The sequence below is a fragment of the Lonchura striata genome, chromosome 28 (assembly GCF_050655825.1).
Source record: "Lonchura striata isolate lonStrDom1 chromosome 28, ASM5065582v1, whole genome shotgun sequence".
NCBI lineage: Eukaryota > Metazoa > Chordata > Aves > Passeriformes > Estrildidae > Lonchura > Lonchura striata.
In genome coordinates, this window is record NC_140730.1 from 6739743 (window position 1) to 6765560 (window position 25818).

The window sequence follows — 25818 nt, forward strand, 5'->3', positions numbered from 1 at the left end:
TTTCACTGGCCTTTGTCAGGCTCCAAGTGAGAGATAGACCTAATTTCACCCCAGAGGCTTAAAGATGCTGTTGAACTAATTTCTTTGGTTTAATCAAAAAGCCCAAATCCATGTGGTTTAGCTGGCTGTGCCAGCATCCCTGTGTGGGGCTGGGTGCTGGGGCAGAGCTGAATCAGGGTGGGATCTCATTATCCAGTGAGTGGACATTCCAGTCCTGTTTCCCATCACTGGGAGTCTCAGCTTGAAGGGACCCCACAGGCAGCATCTGCTCCTGGGGCTGAGCACAAGGGGTGTGGGCATGGCTCCCTTGGGCCCTGTGCTCCCCACTGTGGTGGGCCAGGGGAGATCAATCCCATGGCAACCTTCTCTGGGCTGTGTGGCGGGTAGAAGGACCGTGCTGAGATGGAGGGGGGCTGCTGCCCCATCTCCACAGGGAGAGAGCAGCACCATGGACCTTCCTGTTCCTGGCCCCTCTTGCTCTGCCACAGCCAGCCCTGGAGGATCTAGGGGCTTCAGGTCCTGTGTCCTGGTAGCAGGATGGGGTTAAATGTCCCTCAGGTGCTTCAGCTCCTTCTGTAGCTTCTCTGTGAGTTTCTTGAAAGACGGGCGCTTGCCTGGCTCCAGCTCCCAGCAGCTCTTCATCAGGGCATAGATGGTGGGTGGGCAGCCCTCGGGGGCGTCCATGCGGTACCCCTGCTCCAGCAGCTCTGTCACCTCCTTCAGGGCCTGCCAGGATGGAGAAGCCAGCTGGCAACCCCCTTCCCTGCTCTGCCCAGGGAGCAACGGGATGCCCCTGTCCCGTCAGTGCCACTGGGGTGTAACCTGTGGTGCTCCCTGGCACAGTGCTCACCAGCTTAGGGTAGGGTGCCCGTCCAAAGGAAAAGGTTTCCCACAGGAGGATCCCGTAGCTCCACACGTCTGACTTGGAGGAGAATTTCTGTGGCGGCAGGAGAGGGGGAGGCTGAGGGCTGTGCTGGGTCCCCATTGCTTCCCAAGGGTGAGACACAGGACAGTGACTGCCCCCTGCCCCCCCTCAGCTCCCCAGGGTGTGAACACCCCCCCAGTCCCATCATCCTGCCCCAATTCCCAATTCCCCAAGTCCCATACGCCTGCTCAGGACAGAGACAGAATTTTGGGAGATGCAGGGCTGACAGTGCCAGAGGCCAGCGTGGGACAGGGATGGGTCAGTGGGAATGGGAACAAGCAGGGACAACCCAAGGGTGTGAGATACTTTGGAAGGACCCCCTGGCCAGCCCAGCCCCTCTCACTGTCCCTCACATTGTGTTTCAGGGCCTCTGGTGCCGTCCACTTCACAGGGAGCAACGTGGCATCTGCACCCTTGGGGTTGACCCGGGCCAAGCCGAAGTCGCTCACTTTGGCCACGTTCTCCTCAGAGATGAGGATGTTGCGGGCAGCCAGGTCCCGGTGCACCAACTTCTTGGATTCAAGGTAGTCCATGCCTTGAGCCACATCCCTGCCACAACCGAGTGAGACAGAGCCGTGTCACCCATGCTCCCTGGGGCTGCACAGGGCGATGCAGGGCCCTGGATCCCAGCCCAGAGGAGAGGGGGGAACTTACAGAGCAAACAGGAGGAGCTGCTGGGTCGGGACGAGTGCCCGGCCCCGCGTGCGCAGGAAGTTCACCAGGTTGCCCTGACAGAGGAGGATAAAATGCGTCAGGACCAACAGGATGGGGCTGCCAGAAGACTTTGCCTTCTGCAGGTGCTGCAGTGTCTGGCATGTGTGATGACTCAGCCTCTAGATGCAGATATTGTTCCCAAATCTAAGTGGTGATGGGTCCCACTGGCTGAGGAGCAGCCAGGTGCTCTCACCTTGCTCATGAACTCCATGACAATGTAGAGGCCATTGTGCAGGATCACTCCCAGCAAACACACCAGGTTTTTGTGCCGGACCTTCCTGGAATGGAAGGGATCTGAGTCAAGGAGGTGCCTGGTCATCCTGGGCCACAGGCAGGGTCGGGCCACACCTCCACGGAGCACTCACGTCATGGCAGCTGTTTCAGCGAGGAAGGCCTGGGCAGTCACATCGCACTTGATGTTCTTCACAGCCACCCTCTGCCCCAGGTACTCGCCCTGTAGGACATCTGGGAGAGCATGGGCGAGTCAGGCTGAGCCCCACACCCAGCCTCCTGCTCTCCAGGCTGAGCTCCCCGTGCCATGAGATGGGGAGGGGGATCAGGCAGTGCTCTCTGGGGAAGCTGCACCTGGGAACCTCCAGCCCCATCCTCTCACCTACCTCCGAACTCGCCTTGCCCAATGCGGTCCCCCAGTGTGAGGTGCTTCAGGTTCAGCAACCAGCCAGCTGGGCATGGGCACAAGGGCAGGTTAGCAGGGGCCACCAGTGGGGCCTTGTCCCTAAAATGCAGACCACAGCCCCGTCCCACCATCCCCTACCTTTGGCCAACTCCTCCTCAGCTGACTTCATCCCAGATTTTGGTTTTGGCTTCACCAGCTTGGTGCAGATGGCTCCCTGCTCCTTCATGTAATGCTGCCAAGGGATGAACAGATGGAGGTGATGCCAGCTCTTATCCTCAGGGTCAAGGGGTCCAGGGAACAGCTTTGGGATGCTCCACAAGACCGCACCATCACCACCCTTGAGGACAGCCCATGTCTCAGCCTTGCTCCCCTCTGGGCACAGCCAGAGGAACACCATGATGGACCACAGGTGTTTGGGGTGCTACTGGTGTGGTTTGAACTCCTGGCAGGTGCTGCAGCAGCTGAGGGCAGTTTGCAGAGGCAATGGGGGAGGAAGCAGCCAGACAGGATGGGACAGGATGGGATGGGACAAGACAACCTTCAGACTTTTAAAGTGGGGCCAGGGCAGCTGAGAAGGGAAAGGAGCCACCCAAAAGTTGTGTCTATAAGGAAAACTTAAGGGTACAACTCCCTGGAGAGGAGACAGGGTGAGGGAAGGACCACCAGGAAAAACTCACTGGAAGGGCAAGAGCTCACACAACAGCCTGGGAGCCCTGTGGGGTCAGCAGGTGAGAGGGGGCTTTGAGTGGAAGGAGACACAGCAAAATGCCCTGAAGTCCAGGGGAGGTAGAGGCCACCAGGGTCTTCCTGCTTTCTGAAGCATTGAATAAGCAGGGATAGGGGTAAAATGTAGCCCTTGGCTGTGGACTGTGACTGCAGCTGGCACAGCTGGTTTGCAGAGGCATCCTTGGGATATCCCAGATCTGCCTATTGCACTCAAACCGGGTGAGAACCATGAGCATTTGAAAGGGGCAGAGAATTACACCAGGTAAAACACCAGTGAAAACCACATAGAACAGGACAAGGACCTGCCTCTGTGTGAGCCTTTGAGGTCCTTGCCCTTCTCTGGCACTGGTGGGACCCTCTGCCCGGGAGGTCTCACCTCAATCATGTCAATGAGGTTGGAGAAGTACTGCTGGCTGTCGATGCTGAGCGTGTTCTCCTCGTGCACCACGCGGTAGTGGATCACCTCCCTGCCGAAGCTCACGCACAGCACGTAGTCCCCAGGGTGCCGGACAGACTCCCGCACCAGGAACAGCCCGTCCTCGGGGGGCTGCAGCTCCTGCACCGCCTCCGTCCCCGAGATCTTCCCATGGAACCAGCTGAGGACAGAGGCACCGCAGAGGGGGCTGAGCCAGGGACAGCAGCGAGATGGGGAAAGCAGAGCCCGTGCCGAAGCTACAGAGACCCTACTGCATGAAAGGTCTCTCCATGGGGTGCAGCCCCGCTGGGCTGGCACAACTAGAGGTCCTTAAAGCCAGGTACTGGCCCCAGCAGATCCCTCCATCCCCAGGGCACGGCTACAGGATGCTCTGTCCCCTGCTGCGCCCCCAGAACGTTGATGGAGGAACATGCTGGACCCATGTGCTGCTGCAGCTCGCAGGGGCTCGGCTGGGTCCCCCGGGCCCCCCAGTCACCCCAGCTGTACTCACGGCATCAGGCTGAGTTTGGGGTCGGCGCGGATGGCCCCGCGCTCCCGCAGCACGCTGGCTGCCAGCAGCCCCTCCTGCCCCGTCTCGTTGTGCCTGGCACGGTACCAGCCTTTGCCCTGGGGAGGAGAGGGTCTCAGAGCGACGGAAGGAAGGGCGGATGCCTCTGGGAAGGGAGGGACCGGCTGTGACAGCTGAGCTGATGGCGCTGGAGCCTCGCTCAGGCCATGCCCGCTCAGCGCAGCGTGTCCCTGAGCACCCACGGGTCTCACCTCCACGGCCTCGATGATGGTGACCATGTCCCCCTTGCGGAAGGCCAGCTCCCGGGGCTTGGGCTTGGTGTGGTCATGCTTGGCGACACACTGCGTCCCAGGGGGCCAGTGCTTCTGCAAGGAGAAGCAGTCAGTAGGGACAGCGAGAGCAGGACCCCTCTGCTTCCCCAGGCACCAGGGCCAGCCCCAAGGACCATCTGAAACCCTGGCTGGGGACCAGGGGTACTGGGCATGAGCCCTCCTCCACCCCACTTCGGTCCTGGGGGCACTCCGGGGTCCCCCGGTGTCCGCTGGATTGTCGGTGTCCCTGTGCAGCCCCGCTCACCCCAGACATGGCCAACCGTCAGCGCATCAGGGGCTCCCTGTCCTCTCCTGCTGCCACCTGCAGAAGAAACCAAAGGGGCTGTGGAGGGACAGAGCTGAGCTGGCTTGTCCCAGGTTACGGCTGCTGTCCCACAGACTCCCCTGGCCAGTGCAGCTCCTGTCCCTCACACAGCCTCGCACCATGGGATGGAGGAAAAGGCTGCAAACTCTGCCTGTGCCAGCTGTGTCCCGGGGACACTCCTGTCCCACACACGGCTGGCAGCAGGATCAGCACTCTGCTCTCTGCCACCCAGGAGGGGCCCCAGCTCTCACCAGTCCTGTGGCACAGCAGGAGCCCAACACCACAGCTGTGTGGGAGTAATGTGGTTTTATCAGGAACTTGCTTTTTCACCTCCTCTTTCAGGAGCTCAGAGTCACCAGGGTCCCGAGAGGCACCAGCCATGGCCCCGCTGACGTGGAATGAAGCAAGGCTGGTGTGGGGGCTGCCTGGCACTGGGGACACGGGGGAGGCTGGGCTGAGGTGGGACTGTCACATGCACTGGCTGTGGGATGATTGCACAATGTCCCTGTGCTGCCCCTGACACCAGCTAGTCATGCTGGTATACATATGACAGCTTTGCAATTTAAAATTGTGTGTCTTTTCCTCCTTCATACCCACTGTCGCCTCCTTGGGAGGATCACAGAATCAGGGAATGGTATGGTTTGGAAGGGACCTTAAGCCCCATCTAATTTAACTCCTTGACATGGACAGAGACAATTTCCACTATCTCAATGTGCTCCAAGCCATGTTCAGCCTGGCCTTGGGCACTGCCAGGGATCCAGGGGCAGCCACAGCTGCTCTGGGCACCCTGTGCCAGGGCCTGCCCACCCTGCCAGGGAACAATTCCTGCCCAATATCCCATTGAATCCCACTGCCCTCTGGCAGTGGGAGCCATTCCCTGTGTCCTGTCCCTCCAGGCCTTGTCCCCAGTCCCTCTCCAGCTCTCCTGGAGCCCCTTCAGGCCCTGCCAGGGGCTCTGAGCTCTCCTGGAGCTTCTCCTCTCCAGGGGAGCACCCCCAGCTCTCCCAGCCTGCCTCCAGAGCAGAGGGGCTCCAGCTCTCAGAGCACATTTGTGGTGTCCTCTGGCCTGGCTCCAGCAGCTCCACGTCCTCCTGATGCTGGGGTTCTGAGAGCTGGAGGCAGCTCTGCAGCTGGGGTCTAATCAGAGCAGAGCAGAGGTGCAGAATCCCCCCCCTCCCCCACTGCTCACACTTTGGATGAGCTCCTTGGAGCAGAGATGACTTTGCTCCTTTGGAAGGTGAGTCACAATCACTGCTCTGCATCACTGCTGGTAACTCCTCTCTGTGGCAGTGCAGATCTAAGGACTGTCTGATTCTGCCAGCCCATATCCATAACGGCAAAACAGGGACGATTGCAGCTGCTACAAGGTTAGTTTTGGAAGGCAGCAGTTTGTCTCTGCCAGAAGCCACCGTTAGCCAGCACTGCCATCCCCTTGCCTTGCAGCCCATCCATGGCACACATGTTGTGGTGGTGAAGTTGGGGCTGCACAGGCAGCCACTGTGTGCCTGCTCCCCAGGTGCAGCTCAGATCACCTCCAGGATGGTGACAACCTCATGAACACAGAGCTTCAGAACAGGGTGTGCTCCATACCCCTGCCGAGGTACATTCTGTCCAAGGAGGGATGTGCTGGCTGAGCCAGGAGGACTGATGGCAGCTCTGACAACTGTCCTGCATTTTCTGCTGCTCTAGGACAGAACTTTCAGGTGAAAAGCAGCAACTGTTTGGTCAGTCCTGCCCTTGTGTGCAAACAGCTCTTGGTGCTGGGAAGGGACAGATCCCCCACTCGAGCACCAAAGGGAAGAGCTTCTCCTCTGCCCAGCTCAACTTGGGCCAGAGTGATGGACACACAGCCCCACATGGACACCTGCTGCCAGCAGAGCCTGGACAGCAGCCAGTGCCTCACCCAGGCACCAGCAGGGACAGCAGTGAATCACCTCCCTCCTGGGGACACTCACATGCCTTGTCCTAAAGCAGCTCTTTGCTCCTGGAGGTGCTTGATCCAGGAGATTCCCATGTTCCCACAAACAGAGTGTGCAGGCAGAAAGCCTGAGAGGAGATATTTGCCTCCTTCTTTGTTCTGGGGCTGTTCTGTACTTTTATGAATTGGTAAACCTGAGTAATTGCAATAAGGTTGAGAAGCACAGAAACATAGTGGGGGGTGGTAGAGCTGTCCCAACCCTGACTGCAGAGCTGAAGCTTATTCCCAGCGCAGTTACCCGGCCAGGCGGTGCCCGACCCGGGCCCTGTGACAGAGGGGACGCCGCCCGCTGCGATGGGGCCGCGCGGTGCCCTCCCCTCCAGAGCACGCTGCCGGCTGCCCCGGGTGGCACTCGGGCAGAGGGCAGCTGCGGCTCCTCGGCTGGAAACGGGGCACTCCCCTGCCCGCCATGCAGCACCGTGCCCGTCCCTCCTGCTGCCGGAGCGGGAGCAGGTCTTGCCTCAGCCATGGCAATGGACCATGGCCAGGACCCTCAGCGCCCTCGGGCCTGGCTCTTACCTCTCAGCCGTGCCCATGTGCGGCCGGGGGCAGCGATGTCAGCGAAGCTCACAGCTGGGCCTGGACTTGGATTCTGAACCCCTGGGGACTCTGTCCTGCACAGAGCCGAGCTACGTCCAAGAGTAGCTCCCAGGCAGAGCCGGGGCCCAGTTTCCTGATTCTCTGCTGCTGAGGCTGTGATGCAGCGCCCGGGCGGTCCCTGCGCTGGCGCCGCCTGCGCCCTCAAACCTCCGTCAGAAATGAGTCATTATTTGACAACACTCAGGGCAACTTCTGCCCTTTGAGGGCCCAGTTACACACCCTCGCTGGAAGGGAACTGGAACTCACCAGATCCTGTTCCCTGTGGCTCTGTGGCGGCACCCCCTGCACGCAGGGACAGCTGCTGTCACCACTGCTGGCTGGCCAGAGCAGTGACAGCGGAGTGGGTGCCTCTGCTGCCAGCAGCTCTGCAGGGGGACTGGGTCCTAGGAGAGGAACAGCTGGGACCAGGGATCCCAGGTGTAATCTTGTCCCAGCATCGACTCTGTGAGCCTCAGAGCAGGTTGATCCAGGCCACTCTTCGCTGTTCCTCTGGGGTTGACAATCCAGAGGCACCATGGGTTGGGACAGGCAATGGCACAGAAAGCTTTAAATGAGTACTGCTGTCAAAGAGAAGCAGCTTATCTGTATCCTGCAGCATCCACACAAGTGGGGAGGGAATAACCACCTCTGCAGCTCATAATCCCAGCCACAAAACCAGACACCAGTTCTGCACTAAAGTTCTGCATTTTCAATATTCTGAGCAAAATGGTGAAAAAGAGGAAAATGCCATTGTAGGCAAACACCAGATTTCATTCAGGGGTCTTGGGACCTTTCTGGGTGTACTTTAAAAAAATTAATAAAATGGTGTTTTAAGCCTTCAGAAAACATTGGCAATTCAAGGGCAAAGGCAGTGTAAAAGAAAACTCATCCAAACTAGCAGGTACTTTCAGGTCCTGGTTATATTTTTCCCTACACAAACAACTTCCCCAAGCCATTCAAGCCAGATTGTTTGTAGGATTCTTGGGGCAGGTTTCCCCAGGAGCACTCCTTGCATTATTCCTTGTATTTGTCGGGCTGGATCCTTAGAAACTTGGTCTGTTTTGGCTGGAGAATAAACACGTGAGTTCATCCTTACAGCTCTGCGCTGCACTCCCAGGATCTGCACAAGGCTCCCTGTGACAAACAGAAATGTTCTGTGCTTTTTGGGTTTTGCCACATCTGGCCGTTGTTACAGACACGACCACGGGCCGAAGAACTCGGTGTCGCACACAGGGAGCACTCCCTCAGATGCAATAAATGGGCTTTCCCTGTCCTGCTGCACAGCTAGCAGAGATTCCTACGTGCTTCTGCCTGAGCTGGTGTCCCCTTTCCATCCTGGGCATGCCACCCAGCCAGAGCCTGAGCCTTTAACACACAAACTGCAGCACTGCCTTCTCCCTTCTCTGGCGCAGCAAAGGCGATGCCCGGCTCGGTGGGTACAGCTGAACCACCGCCTGCCAGGCGCCTCCCAAAGCTACACAGCCAAAACATGGGGACTGCACAGCCCTTCCCAAGTCACCGAGTAAATGGGAATAGTTTGGGAACATTTGTCTCACATTCTAGGCTGAGGCTTTGCCTACTCACCAGTCTTCCTCCTGGCATTCTGCATTTGGGCCAGGGAGAGTGAGGCTCAACATTCTACAGAGCAAATTACTGAGCAGTGCCATTCCTGACAAAATCCAAGTTATCCAAAGGAGCAGAGTTTGGAGGTGGAGAGATGGGCAACAATATTTATCAGGAGCAGCACACATTTTGTACAAAAAAAACATCTCCAGTCATCTCAGCAGGATCTGGGTATTAGCAATCCCAAACCCACAGGCTCTCTTTTGCCAACCCAACCCCTTTCAGTCCTCTTGGAGAATACCATTGGATTCCCCAGATATGTACCTTCTAGCCTGAGTAGTCTGCCCTGCATTGCACACCTTCAAAAAGGGAACCAGAAAATGGCAATAAATCATAAAAGCAGACATGTCTTTGACATCCAATCTCCAGCATTTAAAGGGAATGTCACTGAGTTAAAACATGCTTTATCACATCAAAGATTTATATTTCCACACAGAAATATAGACTCACAGAATTCCAGAATGATTGGTGTTGGAAGTGACCTTGACTAACATCCCTTTCTAAACCCCTGCCAAGGGCAGGGACACCTTCCACCGTCCCAGGCTGCTCCCAGCCCTGCACAACCTGGCCTGGAACACTTCCAGGGATGGAGCAGCCACAGCTGCTCTGGGCACCCTGTGCCAGGGCCTGCCCACCCTGCCAGGGAACAATTCCTGCCCAGTATCCCATTGAATCCCTCTGGCAGTGGGAGCCATTCCCTGTGTCCTGTCCCTCCAGGCCTTGTCCCCAGTCCCTCTCCAGCTCTCCTGGAGCCCCTTCAGGCCCTGCCAGGGGCTCTGAGCTCTCCCTGGAGCTTCTCCTCTCCAGGGGAGCACCCCCAGCTCTCCCAGCCTGGCTCCATGGCAGAGGGGCTCCAGCCCTTGCAGCATCTCCGTGGCTCCTCTGGCCTGGCTCCAGCAGCTCCATGTCCTCCTGGTATTGGGGGCACAGAGTTGGAGGCAGCTCTGCAGGTAATTGTTGGTTCATTTGCAGAGAGGATCATTTGAAAAGCTTTTTCACCCTGAATAAGATTTAGTTGTTGCCTTAAGCTCACCCTTGTGCGAGTGGCTGTGTCCAGCACTGGTTCAGGCACCCTGGGACACCTGCACCCCTCCCTGCATCACCAGGAGCCAGGCCGCTGCCTCCAGGAGCGGTTCCCCCCTGTCCCCAGCAGCCCCAGGCAACAGTGCTGACAGAATATTTTCCCTAGACCTGTGCAGAGCAAATAACAATGCCTGAATCTCTGCCCCAGCAAGAAAGCAGAGACTGGGCATGGTCAAGGGACAAGTGGAAGATTTGCAGCAGCTGAACACCCAGCTGAGTTGGCAACACCCAGCCCCCATGTCAGGGCAGCTGTTTTATGGGGACACACCAGGCCTTGGCTGCAGTGTCCATGCTGGTGTGTTGTGTGCAGCACACAGAGGCTTGTCCCACATCTGGCTCTTGGTTTTTTCAGCCATCTGTGTCACTTGCCCTGAACAGGGACTGCTCCATCAGTCAAAATCATTAGTATCTGGTATCATAACTTGACTCCCATTACTAGCAGCACTTGTGACAGTATCCAATGGCTTTACTTCCTAATTTCTAATGAGGAAATATTTTTGCAGCAGATTAACCTTTTCATCCTCTTTTGATCTGACTAAGGTCAGGATAGAAAGTGCTCAGGATATTTTAAGATTTCCCAATCTTTCTCCTTTACCAGAATCAGAGGATGATAACTGGACGTCAAAACAAAGATTATGGCAGCACTGAGTGTACAGGGGGACAGCACCAGCTCTAGCAGAGTTCAGGACACTGGGTTAGTTCATACAATGGTCATGTAGTGATGGGACAAAGGGGAAAGGCTTTAAACTGAATGAGGGTGGGTTTTGATGGGATATTAGGAGGAAATATTTCTGGTTATGAGGGTGCTGAGGCCCTGGCACAGGGTGCCCAGAGCAGCTGTGGCTGCCCCTGGATCCCTGGCAGTGCCCAAGGCCAGGCTGGACAGGGCAGGGAGCAGCCTGGGACAGTGGAAGGTGTCCTTGTCCAGGGGGTGGAACAGGATGGGCTTTAAGGTCTCTTCCAGCCCAGCCATTCTGGGATTCTGATTCTACAAAACAATGCATCTATGTAAACATATATGGAAGCTTTGAAATACATCCCTCTCCAATACATTTTTGTATGGCCTATGACCAGAATATCTAAGCAGAACCTCCCAGAAATGTACTTAAAGAAAAAACAGCCTCATTTCACAATAAACAATGTAGAAACAATGTTTTCCAGTATGTTCTAAAATGCAATTCAAAATACTCCAAAAAGCCTGAAGGAATGTGAAGAGTGATTTGAAACTGAACTTTAAACAAAGAATCACAGTATTCCACAATGGTTTCGGCTGGGAGAGACCCTTAAAAATGACCCAGTCTCACCCCCTGCCATGGTTAGGGACACCTTCCACTAGACCACGTTGCTCCAAGCCCCCTCCAGCCTGGCCTTCCTTGGGCACTTCCAGGGATAGGACAGCCACAGCTACTCTCGGCAGCCTGGGAGCCAAGAACTCCTTCCCATCCAGCCCTGCCCTCTGGCACTGGGAGCCATTCCCTGGGTCCTGTCCCTCCAGGCCTTGTCCCCAGTCCCTCTCCAGCTCTCCTGGAGCCCCTTCAGGCCCTGCCAGGGGCTCTGAGCTCTCCCTGGAGCTTCTCCTCTCCAGGGGAGCACCCCCAGCTCTCCCAGCCTTCAACAAATACATGAAGCTGAAGCCTGTGGCAATTCTCTTGCTGTCTGCTGGTGTCATGTCCAACAACCCAAGTGCCCAGATCTGGTTCTCTGCATTGCACTCTTTTTCCAGGTACCACTGTGACAGCACCAAAGCTGTGTTACAGCTCAGTCAGCTTTGTTCCAAACCACTGAGAAGGAAGTGTCTCCATGTCTGCACCTCGCTGTACAAACAGCCCCCAGGATCCCTGCTCCAAAGGGTGGGGGATAACCCCAAACCCATACAACAAAACCTGGCAGCTTCAGGCACCTCAGGCCAGAGGCCAGAAATCTAAAGTGACAAAATGTTTAAAGGATACACATGATACCAGAGTGTGTGTGGGATTTATTTCTCTTTATTATATCGTTCTACATGTTTTACTGTGGGAAGAGTTTCTTCTAGAGCAAGGAGTGGGAGGAAGGAAACATAACAGAAGGAAAGGAACTGTTGCTACAGGCAACTCAACTCTTACACAACGGTGCAATTTCTGTAATGGTTATGGAATCACAGAATCATTAAGGTGGGAAAAGACCTCCAGGATCATCAAGTCCAACTGTCAGCCCAGCACCACCTCCATGTTCACCACTAAACCATGTCCCCAAGTGCCACAGCCACACATTTCAACACTTCAGGCATGATGACTCCATCACTGCCTTGGGCACCTGTGCCAGTGCCTGACCACCATTTCCATGAAGTTTTCCTCTATATCCAACCCAGACCTCTCCTGCTGCAATTTGAGGCTGTTTCCTCTTGTTCTGTCATTTGTTACCTGGCAAAGAGACTGACCCCACCTGGCTCCACTGTCCCATCAGGGATTACACAATTTTGGAGAATTATAGTGCAACAAAACTACCTGCAATTGTCTATTTAAAACACAAGCTATCAGACGAACCCAGGACTTATTACAGGCAAAAATTGCAATAATATGAGCATTATTTCATACATGCAATATGATTACTATGCAGCATTTCTTTTTTGTAATTTTTTCCACCTCCTTCACCCTCTGCTTTTTTACCTGTCTCTCTTTTCACTGTGTGCATCAAATGTATTCTTTCAGGATTTCAAGTGCTATGATTATGGGTTTTTTTTCCCTCAAAGTCATCATTTTTTTGCCAGGGGAAAAAGGAGATAAAATGGTAACAACCCAACTGAAATGAAGGCCACTATATGGAGGAAATACAGAGAAATCTGCAGTTCTTCCCACACACTATGGAAGATGGAATTTTAAGTTATTTAGAAGTTCATCACCACCACTACACCATACACAGAAATTAAGCTTATATTGCAAAACCTCACCTAAAGCTACAGTAGCCAGTGCCTTTGAAAATACGAAACCATGAATCTGGTGTCCAAGCTGAAGCCTTCTTCATCAAATTTCTGCCCTGAGTCACAGAGGTTTCAGGCAAGACCGGCTACTGCAATTTTAATTTAATCTCAAACTAGATTCCCTTTCATCATATTTAACATGAGCAATTTTTAATATTTGCTTATTTGATATTGATCAAGAAAGCCAATGCTCTCATTGCACAGTCAAGAGAATTGCAACTGTTTATGAAAAAAAGTAATTACATTTAAATGACCTTTCCTAGTGCATATCAAACCAAGAAGAACTGAGCAAACAGGATGGGAGAGGGCTTGAGTCATGCACTGTACAATTTTATGTGCTGCAATAAATTCTGTGGTTTTTCGCATAGGCAATAAAAAATGGGACAGAGGAGTCAGTGGCACATAGAAACACTGAGCACGTGTAGCATTTCATTTATAGACAGGAGCACTCTCCTTTGGTGGGACAGCCCAACCTCTCACTGTCAGTGTGGAGAGCCAAATTAACCAGGACCCTCCTGTCAGGGCTTGGCATGGAGCTCAGGGAAAGGTTCTTCCCCCCGAGGGTGCTGGCACTGCCCAGGCTCCCCAGGGAATGGTCCCGGCCCCGAGGCTGCCAGAGCTGCAGGAGCGTTTGGACAGCGCTCTCAGGGCTGCTCAGGGTGGGGTGTTGGGGGGTCTGGGCAGGGACAGGGGCTGCATGGATGGACCTGTGGGTCCCTTCCAGCTCTGGATTTTCTGTGGTTCTATGCTCCTCTCACTTTGATGAATCCCTTCACTTAAATCTGAGCAACACAATTTCTAGTGTTACTAATGATAGAAGAATAAGAATAAATTAAATGTAGTCCACATCTCTCAGTTGCAGTGAGAATCCATAGTATCCCACTGTCAGGGACATTCAGCAAACTGGTATTAACTGCACTTCTCTACCTGCATCAATGAAATGCATCATCTCATTACAGAGTCACTGAATCCCAGAACAGTTTGGGTTGGGAAGGACCTTAAAACCCGTCCCATTTCACCCCTGCCATGCCAGGGACACCTTCCACTGTCTCCAAGCCCTGTCCAGCCTGGCTTTGGACACTGCCAGGGATCCAGAGGCAACCACAGCTGCTCTGGGCAGCCTATGCCAGGGCCTGCCCACCCTCACAGAGAAGAATTTCTTCTTCTACAGTAAAGAAAACTTCCTGGCACCTTACAGTCTCTAAAGCATCCAACTTACCTTCCTAACAGGGATCTTGCAGTCCAGGTTCATCTGTCAATGCTAGAGATGAGAAAGGAAACCTATCACAAAAATGAATATATTGCAGTCAGGTTTTTAACAGCAAACATCAGCAGGCAAAGAATTAAAAACATGCTTAAAAACTATTTAAATAATTCTGAAATCTTGCTTTACCTGAAGTAAGGAAATGTGAGAAGCTGATCAACTGAGCTTTAGATTCTCTGGAATGAGCCCACAGTTACAGCATCTGAGACTTCCCTTAAAAGCTTTTCTATAAATAACAACTCTGAGTGTTCCGAAAAGCAACATGAGCGTTGTAGAAGTCAAGTGGGAGTGCCTGGGGCTGGAAATACAGTTCTGAAAAATCCACAGAACCACAGAATCCCAGAAAGGTTTGGGTTGGAAGGGATCTTAAACCTCATCTTATTCCACACCCATGGGCAGGGACACCTCCCACTGTCCCAGGCTGCTCCCAGCCCTGTCCAGCCTGGCCTTGGGCACTGCCAGGGATCCAGGGGCAGCCACAGCTGCTCTGGGCACCCTGTGCCAGGGCCTGCCCACCCTGCCAGGGAACAATTCCTGCCCAATCTCCCATCCAGCCCTGCCCTCTGGCACTGGGAGCCATTCCCTGTGTCCTGTCCCTCCATGCCCTTGCCTAAGCTTCCTCTCCAGCTCTCCTGGAGCCCCTTTAGGCACTGGAAGGGGCTCTGAGGTCTCCCTGAATCCTTCTTTTAAACCCTTGTTTACAAAAAGTCCCATTGTCTCTGGAGAGGATTAAAGTGACACGTTAGAAGTTAAAAAGCAGACAAACATGCTTTCCCTTTAACGAAACCTTGCTACTTCTCTGGACATTTTTCCATTCTTGGGACTCTGCCTTGGGGTTTGCAGCATTTTCAAATTAATTACTAGACTGCTTTGTCACAGGTCATCAAACTACAGGGATGTATCCATCTTTGTGGGAAATTACACAAATAGCCAAGTAAGAAATTTTATTTTCTCTTTTATCACTAAAATGCACACACCCCCAACAAATCAACTCTTGGACTTGACCTTGGTGGCAGAACTTCCTTGGGATGAATGTCAGGAGAATGAAGAGCTGATTTCAGAGCTCTTTTCTAAAAATGTTAATGTTCTCAGACAACTGAGTGCATGCAGGATTTTACAGCTGCCTGGTAATCTTCTTAACTGCAGTAATCATACAAGAATTCTACCTCAAATGCACACCCAGAGCTGAATATATCACTTCTGTCACTGAGATGGAGTCTTTGGGGTCTCCATGGATATTTCTGTTCTTTCCTGGCATTTTCCAATCATTCACCTGCTGCAGTTTGATGGCCAAGTGCAAGAGGAGAAGTTTTTTCCCCACCTCCTGTCACATCTTTTATCTGAGTGTAGGATTCTGGCACTACTGTCTGAATACTAAACACAAACCCATTGCAGCTGGACTCAGAACTTACAAGGAAGTTGGATATTTTAACTTTCACCATTTCAAATCTGAGACACAAAGCACATCCTTCAGGATAACTAACCATGACAGTGACAGCAGGAATTTCTCACCAGGATGTATTTTCTCAAGGTATACATACTTATTCCTTAATATAATGTTGCCACCCTATTGAGTAACAGTGACTTTAAAAGCTCCCAGCCACCTTACACTGCAATTCAAGACAGGAAGGAAATGCAACATCCATTGAATCTGCAAAGGGCTCTAGAAAGAGCCAGCTGAAAACCCCACAGAGAAATTGAACCAGACCACAATTCATTCACATACATTGACAGGGTTTGTCAACACGATGGAAATGTCTTAATTTTAAAGGTTATGGGAAGTAGCAGTCATTTAACAAAGCATTTCTTATAGCAGATTTTTTTGAGTCCGTTGTACACTCAGGTATGCTCTCTTGAAAAATATCTCCCTTTCCTGGTGCTAATCAATCACTGCCTGTGTTATCATGGGCATTTTCCATGCATAAATAATACTTATATTTTTTTTTTTTTTTTTTATCTGGCCCTGCTTATACTAAGAATGGGAAGAACAAAACCTGATCTCACTGGAAATGAAGATTTAATTTAGATTTTGAATCTTAATGTATGATTTCATAAGTAACATTTTCAGGAATTCACAAAATGCAAATAATCTAAATGTGTCATCATCTGTCCCAGCATTGAAAACAGTATTGGCACACAGAAAAACAAACAAAAAAAAAGCCTGACTAATACAAAACCCTACATGAAAGCCCATAAATGTGTATTTGAAAAATCTGAGTAAGGCGATTATGCACAAAATAAACCAGCATGGCATAAATTCAACAGCTTGATCAAGCATTGTTGAAAAATAATGTTGTAAAAAAGTTACAAATCGTGATGAATATATCTGAAATCAAAAGCCTCACACAGCAATTTGTCCCACAAGGAAAGTGTCAACCTCTCCTACTCAGTCATGTCAAACAGGGCGTACACTCAGCAGACCTCAAGGTACACTTTCAAAGACAGTTGTAGTCTGCTTCAGTTTTGTCACCTTCTTTTCACAAGTTTGCTGCTTCTTTTCTCTATTTTTAGTAGTTTGTGAATGAAGAAAACTGACTTAGTAATTCAATTCTTAGCTGTTTAGGAAGACATCCCTAATAGCATTTAAGTTAAAAATCCTTCATACTATTGACAGCTGTTTGTTTCTATGAAATCTTCCCCAATTTTTTCTATTCCTTCTCATTAGAGCTATTATTAGAGCAGCTGGCTGTGGTGGATTAAATTTATTACATTTACACCTGTAACCCAACATTGAAGCAATGCCTTTGCTAAAAGCTTTGCTTTGTTAAGTAAAAGCTTCTGCTTGAGCACACCTGGCTGGCACTCAGCCTCCCCAGTGTGCAGCAGGTGATGCTCAAAAGGCACACCTGGCACAGATGGGCTGGAGAGGTGGGTTGGAACCCATCTCACAAAGTTCACCCAAGGCCAAGCACAACTCCTGCACCAGGGTCAGGGCAACCCCAGGCACAAACCCAGAGAATGGATGAGGAGCAGCCCTGGGGAGGGTTGGGGTGCTGGTGGGTGAGAGGCTCAGCCTGCCCCGGCCATGGGCACTGACCCCAGAGCCCCCCTGGGCTGGGCTGAGCCCAGCGTGGGCAGCAGGGGAGGGGGGATTCTGCCCCTCTGCCCCGCTCAGGTGAGACCCCACCTGCAGAGCTGCCCCAGCCTGGGGAACAGCAGCAGGAGGACGTGGAGCTGCTGGAGCCAGGCCAGAGGAGCCACGGAGATGCTGCCAGGGCTGGAGCCCCTCTGCCATAGAGCCAGGCTGGGAGAGCTGGGGGTGCTCCCCTGGAGAGGAGAAGCTCCAGGGAGAGCTCAGAGCCCCTGGCAGGGCCTGAAGGGGCTCCAGGAGAGCTGGAGAGGGACTGGGGACAAGGATGGAGGGACAGGACACAGGGAATGGCTCCCAGTGCCAGAGGGCAGGGCTGGATGGGAGATTGGGTAGGAATTGTTCCTGGCAGGGTGGGCAGGCCCTGGCACAGGGTGCCCACCCTGGATCCCTGGCAGTGCCCAAGGCCAGGCTGGACAGGGCTTGGAGCAGCCTGGGACAGTGAAAGTTGTTCCTGCCCAGGGGTGTGGAATCCTTTCCAACCTAAAGCATTTCCATGATTCCAAATTTTTCCAATGGTAAGAAATCTTTCAAAATAAAAGGCAATTCAAGACTCTCTTAGAATCTTCGTGCATTGCAAATACAAATTTAATTGTAATTTTTTCTTTGATTATGGTTTTATTAACTACAAAGTGTAGTTAGGCCTGACAGATTTTAAGCTTTTTATCGCTAGTGGACATGAATGTCTCCATGATGCTATACATCAGATGCTTTCAATGTTGCAGAATATTTCTGAATAGGTTATGGCTCACACCACTTTTTCCACTCTTAGCATCCCTTCCTCTGTGCAGTTCTCTGGATCAGCTGCTCCTAAACTTCTGTTCATGCCACATTAGCAGCCTCAGCAAAGAACAGTTACTGCTGAGTAACTTCAGATGCTCAGCTGGTCCCACAGACAAACAGACCTGTCACAGCCTCTCTAAGAGTGAGGAGTAAGTACTGGCACCCTGCTGTAAGTACTCTGGGACAGAAGTAGACATTGGGAAAAACTCCAGTAAAGACAACTCTGAATGACCACATTGTGATCATGTGCATGATCTTCTTCCAGTGCCATATGAAAAATCTGACAATTCTTGTGCTCAGACATTTTCAAAGCCATAACTCAGAGAAGACATGAGGTACAATGTCGAAAGACAAATGAACACTTGGAGCAAAAGGTTTTTAGAGACATCAACTTGATCAGTCAAAACTAATTGCAAAATAATTTTGAAGAATATTTTAAGAAATGACATTTGAGGTTTGATTGTGCTCTACTTAAGTTACTGGGTTTTTCTGAAGTGTTAACTTTATTTCCCTGTTAACTGTAACATAAGTCTAACTTTTGAGAAAAATGTGATAGAAAGCCTTTGGGAAATGGTTTGGTTTCATAGCATTAGATGGCACGTTTAAGATAAGAACTTTTGGCAAAGCTAAACAAGACAGATCACACTAGGTTGTCCCAAGAGCTCATTTACTGCTGTGAATTGACTCAAAGCATATACTTCTATCATGGTTTTTATTTCAGAAATATTTCTGAAAGAGCTTATCCTTGATGTACACCCTTCTAAAACATGAACAGGCTCTGTGGTGCTCATAGCCCCACAAACGTGTCCCACCTCCCGAGGCTCCGGATACGCTCGCACCTGCTCCTGCGAGCCACCAGCAGATACCACAGAGCCCACATTGACGTGCCTTGCATCCTGCAGGGCTCATGTTTCCTCGGCTTCCTGCCTGCTGAACAACGCCTTTCTTGTTGCACTTTTGTCATTCTAAGTGTCCCTGCTATGACAGGGCAACAGATTCATTTCCCTTTCAATGAAAGTACTGTTTTTCTATTAAACATTGTGTCTTCTGACTATAAATGGAAAAATTTCTTAAACATTCAGATTAAAAACAAAAAAATCCACCCTTTGGAGTCACATAAAAACCTGCAATGTATAAAAAGCTCACAAGCACTGGCAGTTTGATGAGTTTCTCCTTCACTGCCTCACACTCTTGGTGTACCTGAAGCTGGGTTCTGTCACCACGTGTGCAGGAGCTAACCCACACACCCAGTCAGGATACTGGGTTTTATCACCAGCCTGCAGAACAGGGTGCCAGGCCCCTCACAATGCTGGCACACCTGGGAAACAAGCACAGGCCTGTATACAAAAAGGTAACACAGAAAAATGACACAGAAATGGGTGATTGTTCACTCACACTTCCAACTTGTAATTCTTATTGTGCATCCAGCTCATTACACCCTCATTCACACAGAGAAATTTCCCTGAGGGGCTGTTTTTTTTAGCATTATAACAATCTAAGATAACTTTAGGCTGTATTTTTATCCTATCACCAAGTTAATATTTAACCTTACACTTGATAACAATTTCTGCATGAATCTGTTTGAACAATTGTCAACAAAATAGGTATTTCTGGTGTTCTGCTCCTAGGGACTCCATTACTCTGCACCCTGTTCTCACGGTGTCAAGTTGCTGTGAACTTGCTGTGAATTGTGTAAACTTCCTCTGACATCACTACTGCAAGAATCCACACAGAACCCATTAATTTTATACAACCAGCCCAGTCTTGGCTGCAAGACTTGCATGTGGCATGGACCGAGTGGGTCCTTTCCCACTCAGGATATCCCAGCAATCTGTGATTCCCCATATGGAAAGCCACCAGTGTCATCAGCTGCCCTGCAGAGCACACCTGGGGTAGCTGGTTTAGATCCAGGTGACAACACTGCTGCTGCATGTTCTTGGTTGGATGCACTGACCTTACCAAGCAAGAAGACCTAAAAACCCTTCTGCCCCAACCTGTTTGTCATTTAAGTTTTCAGTAAGGGACAGACTGAGCGCTACAACAGGTTAGAGCAAAGTTCGAAGAGGCCAGGCAGTTACTGGTACATCATGCACTTGCTCTGAAAAATGTGCAGTTTTAGATGTGGTAACTCCTGGGTTAAACACTTGTGAGATGCTGCAGCTCTTTGCAAACTGCCCTTTTGTCCCACCACTACACCAGCTGTCACCGAGGTGGCAAACGGGGACAGCCACACAGCTCAGGGAGGAATGCCCCCTCGAGGTTTGTGTCTCTCAGCTGCCTGTGCTCCACACGCCCTTCCAAGGGAGAGGCTGACCCTGGTTCCAGGCATCCATGGACACATCAATAACCAGCTGCCAGACTGAAGGCATCCCAAAAGATGCATTCCCATGCTTTCAGACAAATTAAGTTAGCAAAGAGATGTTTAGCACATCAATATACATTGCGTCTTAAAGCAAAAGGAGATTATTTAAGAAAAATCAGAAGAATTCAGGTGAAAAAAGAAAAACCATCTAATTTTAAGTTCTAAAACAGCACATAATTATTCCACAAAACTACACTTATCATAGAAATATTTGCATTTTACCTGGAGAGGGAAGTTTTTCTCATTACTAAAAATAAATCTCAGAGGAAAAGAGAAATATCGAGCCAGTTTTTAGCACTTCTTGCTTTCTCAACAGGACAAATACAGCAATTTTAGTTAAAACATACTGCTTACTGTCCTCTGTTTTTTCAATATATACACGTTGAGGAAGGTATTTTTAGAGTCCCTCAAAGATTGTACCTGTTGAAACCTTCTTCTCCCTTCTCACCCCACATAAAAAAAAAAAAAAAAGAAAAATCAGTGATGGAGTCAGATAAAATATATCACACCTTAAAAAGGAGAAATGCTAATTCTGTAACAGTTTCATTTCTCAAATTCAGTGCTACAGGAATATCACCTGTTCTAGCATAATTTCAAGAAATTAAGGAAGAATACTTACAGTTCACAGTTCATCTCATCATATTCTCTCAATAAATAGAAATGGAAAGATACTGCTTATGCACTCAAGGTACTTCAAATCCTGCTTGGAGACGTGACTATCACAGAATCATAGAATCATGGGGTGGTTTGGGTTGGAAGGGACCTTAAAGCCCATCCTGTTCCCCATGGGTAGGGTGACCTTCCACTAGACCAGATGGTTCCAAATCCATCCAGTAGATTTACTGCGGAACATGCATTAAACACAACTTACTAATGAGAACTGATTTTCTGACAAGAAAGAGACATTTCAGCAAGAAGGTTGTAATTTCACACTGAAAAAAATTATTTTCCTCTTTACATAGAGAGAGACTTCTCCAGAAAGAGCTTCTGGTCAGGAACCTCATTCCCTTCCACGACTGAATGAAGTTGTTTGAAGTGTCTAAATTGAGAACCAACTACCTGTACTGCAAGAACTTTTAGATAAAACACAGACATACAGAAGCCATGGATGCTGGATTCCAGCAGCAGTGGTCCTGCTTGCTCTTCACTGTTGCTCACAGATGTTTGTTGCTCATAACTAATTATCCTGTATATAGAATTCCAACAGAAAAAACAGGAAAAATAGGAATTAAGAAAACTGTAGTAAAAAATAGTTGGTTTTATTTGATTGCTATGACAGAGATCAGATAATTCATAGATTTTATTTCTTATTCTGCCTCAAACAGAGCATAGTTATTTCTAAAAAATACCTAAGGACATCTTTGTGGTGTTGGAAGGGAATGGGTCAAGAGCAGGAACAGGATAATTGTGCTTACTCCAGGGGAGCAGGAAAAAAGGAAGGATTACTAACAACAACTCTGAGCAGGAAGGTAGTTTTAAGTCATTCTTACAAGAGGTCCATTCTATTTCCAAATGGTTTCCAGCTTGAGTCAACCCAAAATTAGACTTTGTTGCAAACTTTAGAAGCAGATACAGCACCTCATTAAAACTTACACAATCCAATGTTCTTGCCAGCATGACAGGTACCAATTTAAAAGGTAATTTGCAATTGGGTGGGGGGGTGTATGGAAGTAAGATTTGTTAATTTTGACGCTCTAGAAATAACGAGGTCCGGAACACTGATAAAAAAGAAACATCATCTCAGCATTCAAAGGAAGCAGGTGAGGTGCTGAAGTCTAGAACTTCTGACATTTACTAGAGAGTCAAAGCTGATTCATTAACTCATTGTCACTCATTGACTCTAGCAAAGCCTAAAGATTGACTGAAACCCATTGTATTACCAAAAAAAGCTCATACCTGAAAAATGCAGGTCTGAGGTCAATCCCACACACAGCAACTCCTTTAGTCACTTCAGTCAAGGATGGGGATTGTCCCACTCTGCTCTGCCCTGGGGCAGCCTCAGCTCCAGTGCTGGGGGCACTTTGGGCACCACAAGGTCAGAAGGAGCCAAAGCTGTTGGAGAGTGTCCCAAGGAGGGACACGGAGCTGGGGAAGGTCTGAGGAGCGGCTGAGGGCGCTTGGCTCGTTCAGCTGGAGCACAGGAGATGAGGGGAGGCTCCTCGGGGCTGCAGCTCCTCCCGAGGGGAGGCAGAGGGGCAGGGGCTGAGCTCTGCTCTGGGACAGCTCCTGGAGCCCAGCGAGGGCTGGAGCTGTGCCAGGCCTTGGCATGGAGCTCAGGGAAAGGTTCTTCCCCCCGAGGGTGCTGGCACTGCCCAGGCTCCCCAGGGAATGGTCCCGGCCCCGAGGCTGCCAGAGCTGCAGGAGCGTTTGGACAGCGCTCTCAGGGCTGGGCAGGGTGGGGCTGTTGGGGGGTCTGGGCAGGGACAGGGCTGGGCTGATGATCCCTGAGGGTCCCTTCCAGCTCAGGAGATCTGTGGTTCTATGGTTCAGGTACCCTGAGCGCTGTCATGGAGCCAGAGCTTCACACAGGCTGCAGTGCCGAGGCAAAGCAAAGCCCTGGCACCTTGGTTGTCTGTTGGCCGCCAGCCTGAAGACATCAGAGTCGCCAATGGCACCAGAGTGCCGGCGCAGGTCCGGGAGCCACAGACTCTCGCCGGGGCCGCTGCGTTCCGCTGCCCACAGAGGGAGTCAAGGCTGGCTGGCGCAGGAGCCGGGGCACCGCAGCAACGCCCACGCGGAGCAGAAATCATGCACTGGTGATAAAGCAACTGTGTGAAGTCTGTCACAGAGGTACTGCCTGGCAATAAGCACATTGCTGGAGGTTAGGATTTTTCCTTTTATTTTTCTTTCTGTCAGGGAATTTTCTCCCATTTGTTTTCTGATGGTTATTGGCGATACTTTAGAGATAAAAGATGTGCTGGGAGGAGGAGGAGGAGGAAGGGTGCAGTTTGCTCCCATCCCTTAGCTGGAGGGCTTTCTCTTGGAAGCGCAGAGACACTGCGACATTTCGGCCGGGGTTGAGGGGCTGGGCTCCTCGCTCGCTCCCGGACCGCGGCTGAGCCGGTCAGCCCGTGGCTGTGGGAGAATTCGCTGCCAGCGCGGAGTTCTGTCCTGCACGGTTTTCTCTTACCGGGGGTGAGCTGCTGCTCTCAAGAGCAGCTGTTGAACTGGGACCTTTCCAACACCCGACCTCACTGGGAAGGGGACCCCGACCCCCTCCCCCTCGGGAGGGAGCGTCTCTGGCTGCTTGCGGCAGCTGCTCGTGTGCGTCCGTGACAGACACCCGGCTTTCGAACCAAGACACATTCAGGTCTGTCCAACGGGATATCCTGTCTCCAATGGTGCTACAAGCAAATGCTGAGGAAAGAGGCAGCACAGAACTCTCCCTCTGCTTCAACTGTCAGCCCCCAGAATAACCCAAGCCTGTCATACTTTGTCCTTTGATAGAGCTCAGAACATCTCTGAGCTCTTGCTCAGCCTGCTTTTTATTCCCGTTTAACTTTCTGTAGGCGCAACATCCTCGAGCATCCCACAGATTCAGTGCCTATTCCCAGGATCCTCGCCCCCTCCATCTGTGTGGAAGCCATTTCCTCACAGCCTCACTGGCAACCCAAGCTCGTGCAGTACAGCAAAAGCCAGCAAACAATCAGTTCCTATTCAGTGGCTTTGTGCCACTTAAGATCCAGTATTTGGTTTAAATTGTCTCTCCAGGTTGAAGAGTTCCAGCCTGCTCAGCCATTCTTGCAATGGCAGCTCTGCTCTGTTTTTGATTATCAAAAATGTTTTTTGTTATTGTCACAGGCCATCCCCACTTCCTACATACCTTCTCCAAGAATCACAGAAATGTTAAGGCTGGAAAAGACATCTAAGACCATTAAGTCCAACCATCTACCCAGCACCACCACCATGCTCACCACTAACACATGTCCTCAGGTGCCACATCCAAAAGGTTTTTGACCACCTCCAGGGATGGAGTCTCCACCTCTGCCCTGGACAGCCTGTGCCAGGGCCTGACAACCCCTTCTGTGAAGCAATGTCTTGAAGACAAGAGGAACAGAACTGCATGCCATCTGTATCCTGAGCGCAGGTGAATCACTATAATTATACAAAATAGTAGCATAATGTTCTCTGTCCTCTATTTTTGTTCTTAATGTCTGACATTTTCTAAGCTAATGCTCTGCAACATCATGAACTCCAATATTTTGCTCCTGAGTGGTGATAGCCAGCATAGTTTCGTATCTTGTGGAAAAGCCAGGACAGTTTCCCCCAGGCTTTACTTCTGTATGTTAACTATTCAGTCACACATGATGGCTTCCTGTAAGTCCTCACATCTGCCCTACAGAGCCATGGATTATGTCACCTCCCTGCTCATCTGTTTTTCAGATAATGAATATACTGACCTAAACCTCACTGTGAAGCTTAAAACACACTGTGTGACTCATACCACACCATGTCACCAACATCACTTCTTATAATCCAGCTGAAATAACTCCTCACACAAGAGGGAGAATTCAACATAAAACTCACCAGAATCAACCCAAAGATCTTAAATCTCCAACCAATTCATTCCAAATTTCACTGTGGTTCTAACAGACATTAATGCATAGAGGCAATTGCGTGTTGGATCCCAGCACCTCTTACAGCCAAGAAGAAATTAGGATTCAATTTATATCATACTATTACAGAGCTGTAAGTGATGCATGTATTCCAAGAACAAAATATGTACAATTCTGTTTTCCTAGTGGTCCATGAAACCTATGGGAATTCAAGTCTTCAGTCCTAGAAGGGATTTCTCCCTGTATCAACCACACAGTTCGTTCTACGAGGTAATCTGGTGGCCCCATGGTTCTCACCCTTCTCTACACTACACTAGGCACAGACAGCATTTCAAACAACATTTCCTACCTTAAAACCCTTACTGACAATCTCGATTTGGAGCAAGAATAACAAAAAGTGGCACATCAGGTCTACAGACTTGCTATCAGTGACATTAAACATGGACCAGGTAAAGAATTGCCGCAGTGGGCAAGGAGGGCTTATCATTGGGAAGTGTTTATTATGGGAGCTGGATAATGATCCCATTCCTCCCCTGTCCTCTGCAGAATGACTCCTGTGACCATGGAGCATCCAACAAAGGTTATGAGCATTTTCTGTTGCAGCACAAGTATCTCTGCCTTTGACTGGAGCTCCTTGACAACTTACAGGACCGCTTCCTCCTCCAAACATCCCATCCTACACTTGGCAGTAATTTGGTACCTGCCCTGAGAAGTAAATCCTCTGCTTTAAGACAAATACCTAATGCATATGTTCCTTTTATTTTATTTCTTGTTATAACTCCACTTTGTGATCTTCATGGCAAAAGAGTAAGTAGGTCATTAGTAGATACATCAAATTAGCCTGGAGAAATTAGCCTGGGGAAAAGGAGGCTCAGGGAGGACCTTGTGGCTCTCCAGCAGGGTACAGCCAGGTAGAGGTCAGGCTGTGCTCCCAGGGAACAAGGGACAGGAGGAGATAAACAGC

The 25818-nt window shown here is 50.4% G+C and overlaps 1 protein-coding gene and 1 long non-coding RNA gene across 6 annotated transcripts in view; one reads left to right on the forward strand and one right to left on the reverse strand.

The window, feature by feature from the left end:
• Positions 1 to 65: 65 nt before the first annotated feature.
• Positions 66 to 14451, reverse strand: MATK (megakaryocyte-associated tyrosine kinase). Of its 5 annotated transcripts, none has more exons than XM_085562689.1 (14): positions 14195 to 14447; positions 14021 to 14062; positions 4523 to 4579; positions 4198 to 4311; positions 3929 to 4044; positions 3379 to 3598; positions 2415 to 2508; positions 2257 to 2322; positions 2005 to 2104; positions 1833 to 1917; positions 1580 to 1653; positions 1279 to 1474; positions 851 to 937; positions 66 to 726 (listed from the first exon to the last, which is right to left on the reverse strand). In XM_085562689.1, exons 3-14 carry the CDS (start codon positions 4529 to 4531, stop codon positions 544 to 546), a joined length of 1344 nt encoding a protein of 447 aa, XP_085418815.1. In that variant the 5' UTR covers positions 4532 to 4579; positions 14021 to 14062; positions 14195 to 14447; the 3' UTR covers positions 66 to 543. The 5 variants fall into 5 exon arrangements, with proteins under 5 accessions (XP_085418815.1, XP_021383885.2, XP_085418813.1 ...); XM_021528210.3 differs by having other exon boundaries at positions 14021 to 14082; positions 14195 to 14446; XM_085562687.1 differs by lacking the exon at positions 14195 to 14447 and adding an exon at positions 7080 to 8273 and having other exon boundaries at positions 14021 to 14082.
• Positions 14452 to 17507: 3056 nt separating this feature from the next.
• The window catches only part of LOC146765073 (uncharacterized), an 83297-nt gene continuing 74986 nt past the window's right edge, over positions 17508 to 25818 (forward strand). Inside the window, exon 1 of the long non-coding RNA XR_014950304.1 lies at positions 17508 to 17564. This is a non-coding gene — a long non-coding RNA (uncharacterized LOC146765073). The remainder of the gene's footprint in view (positions 17565 to 25818) is intronic.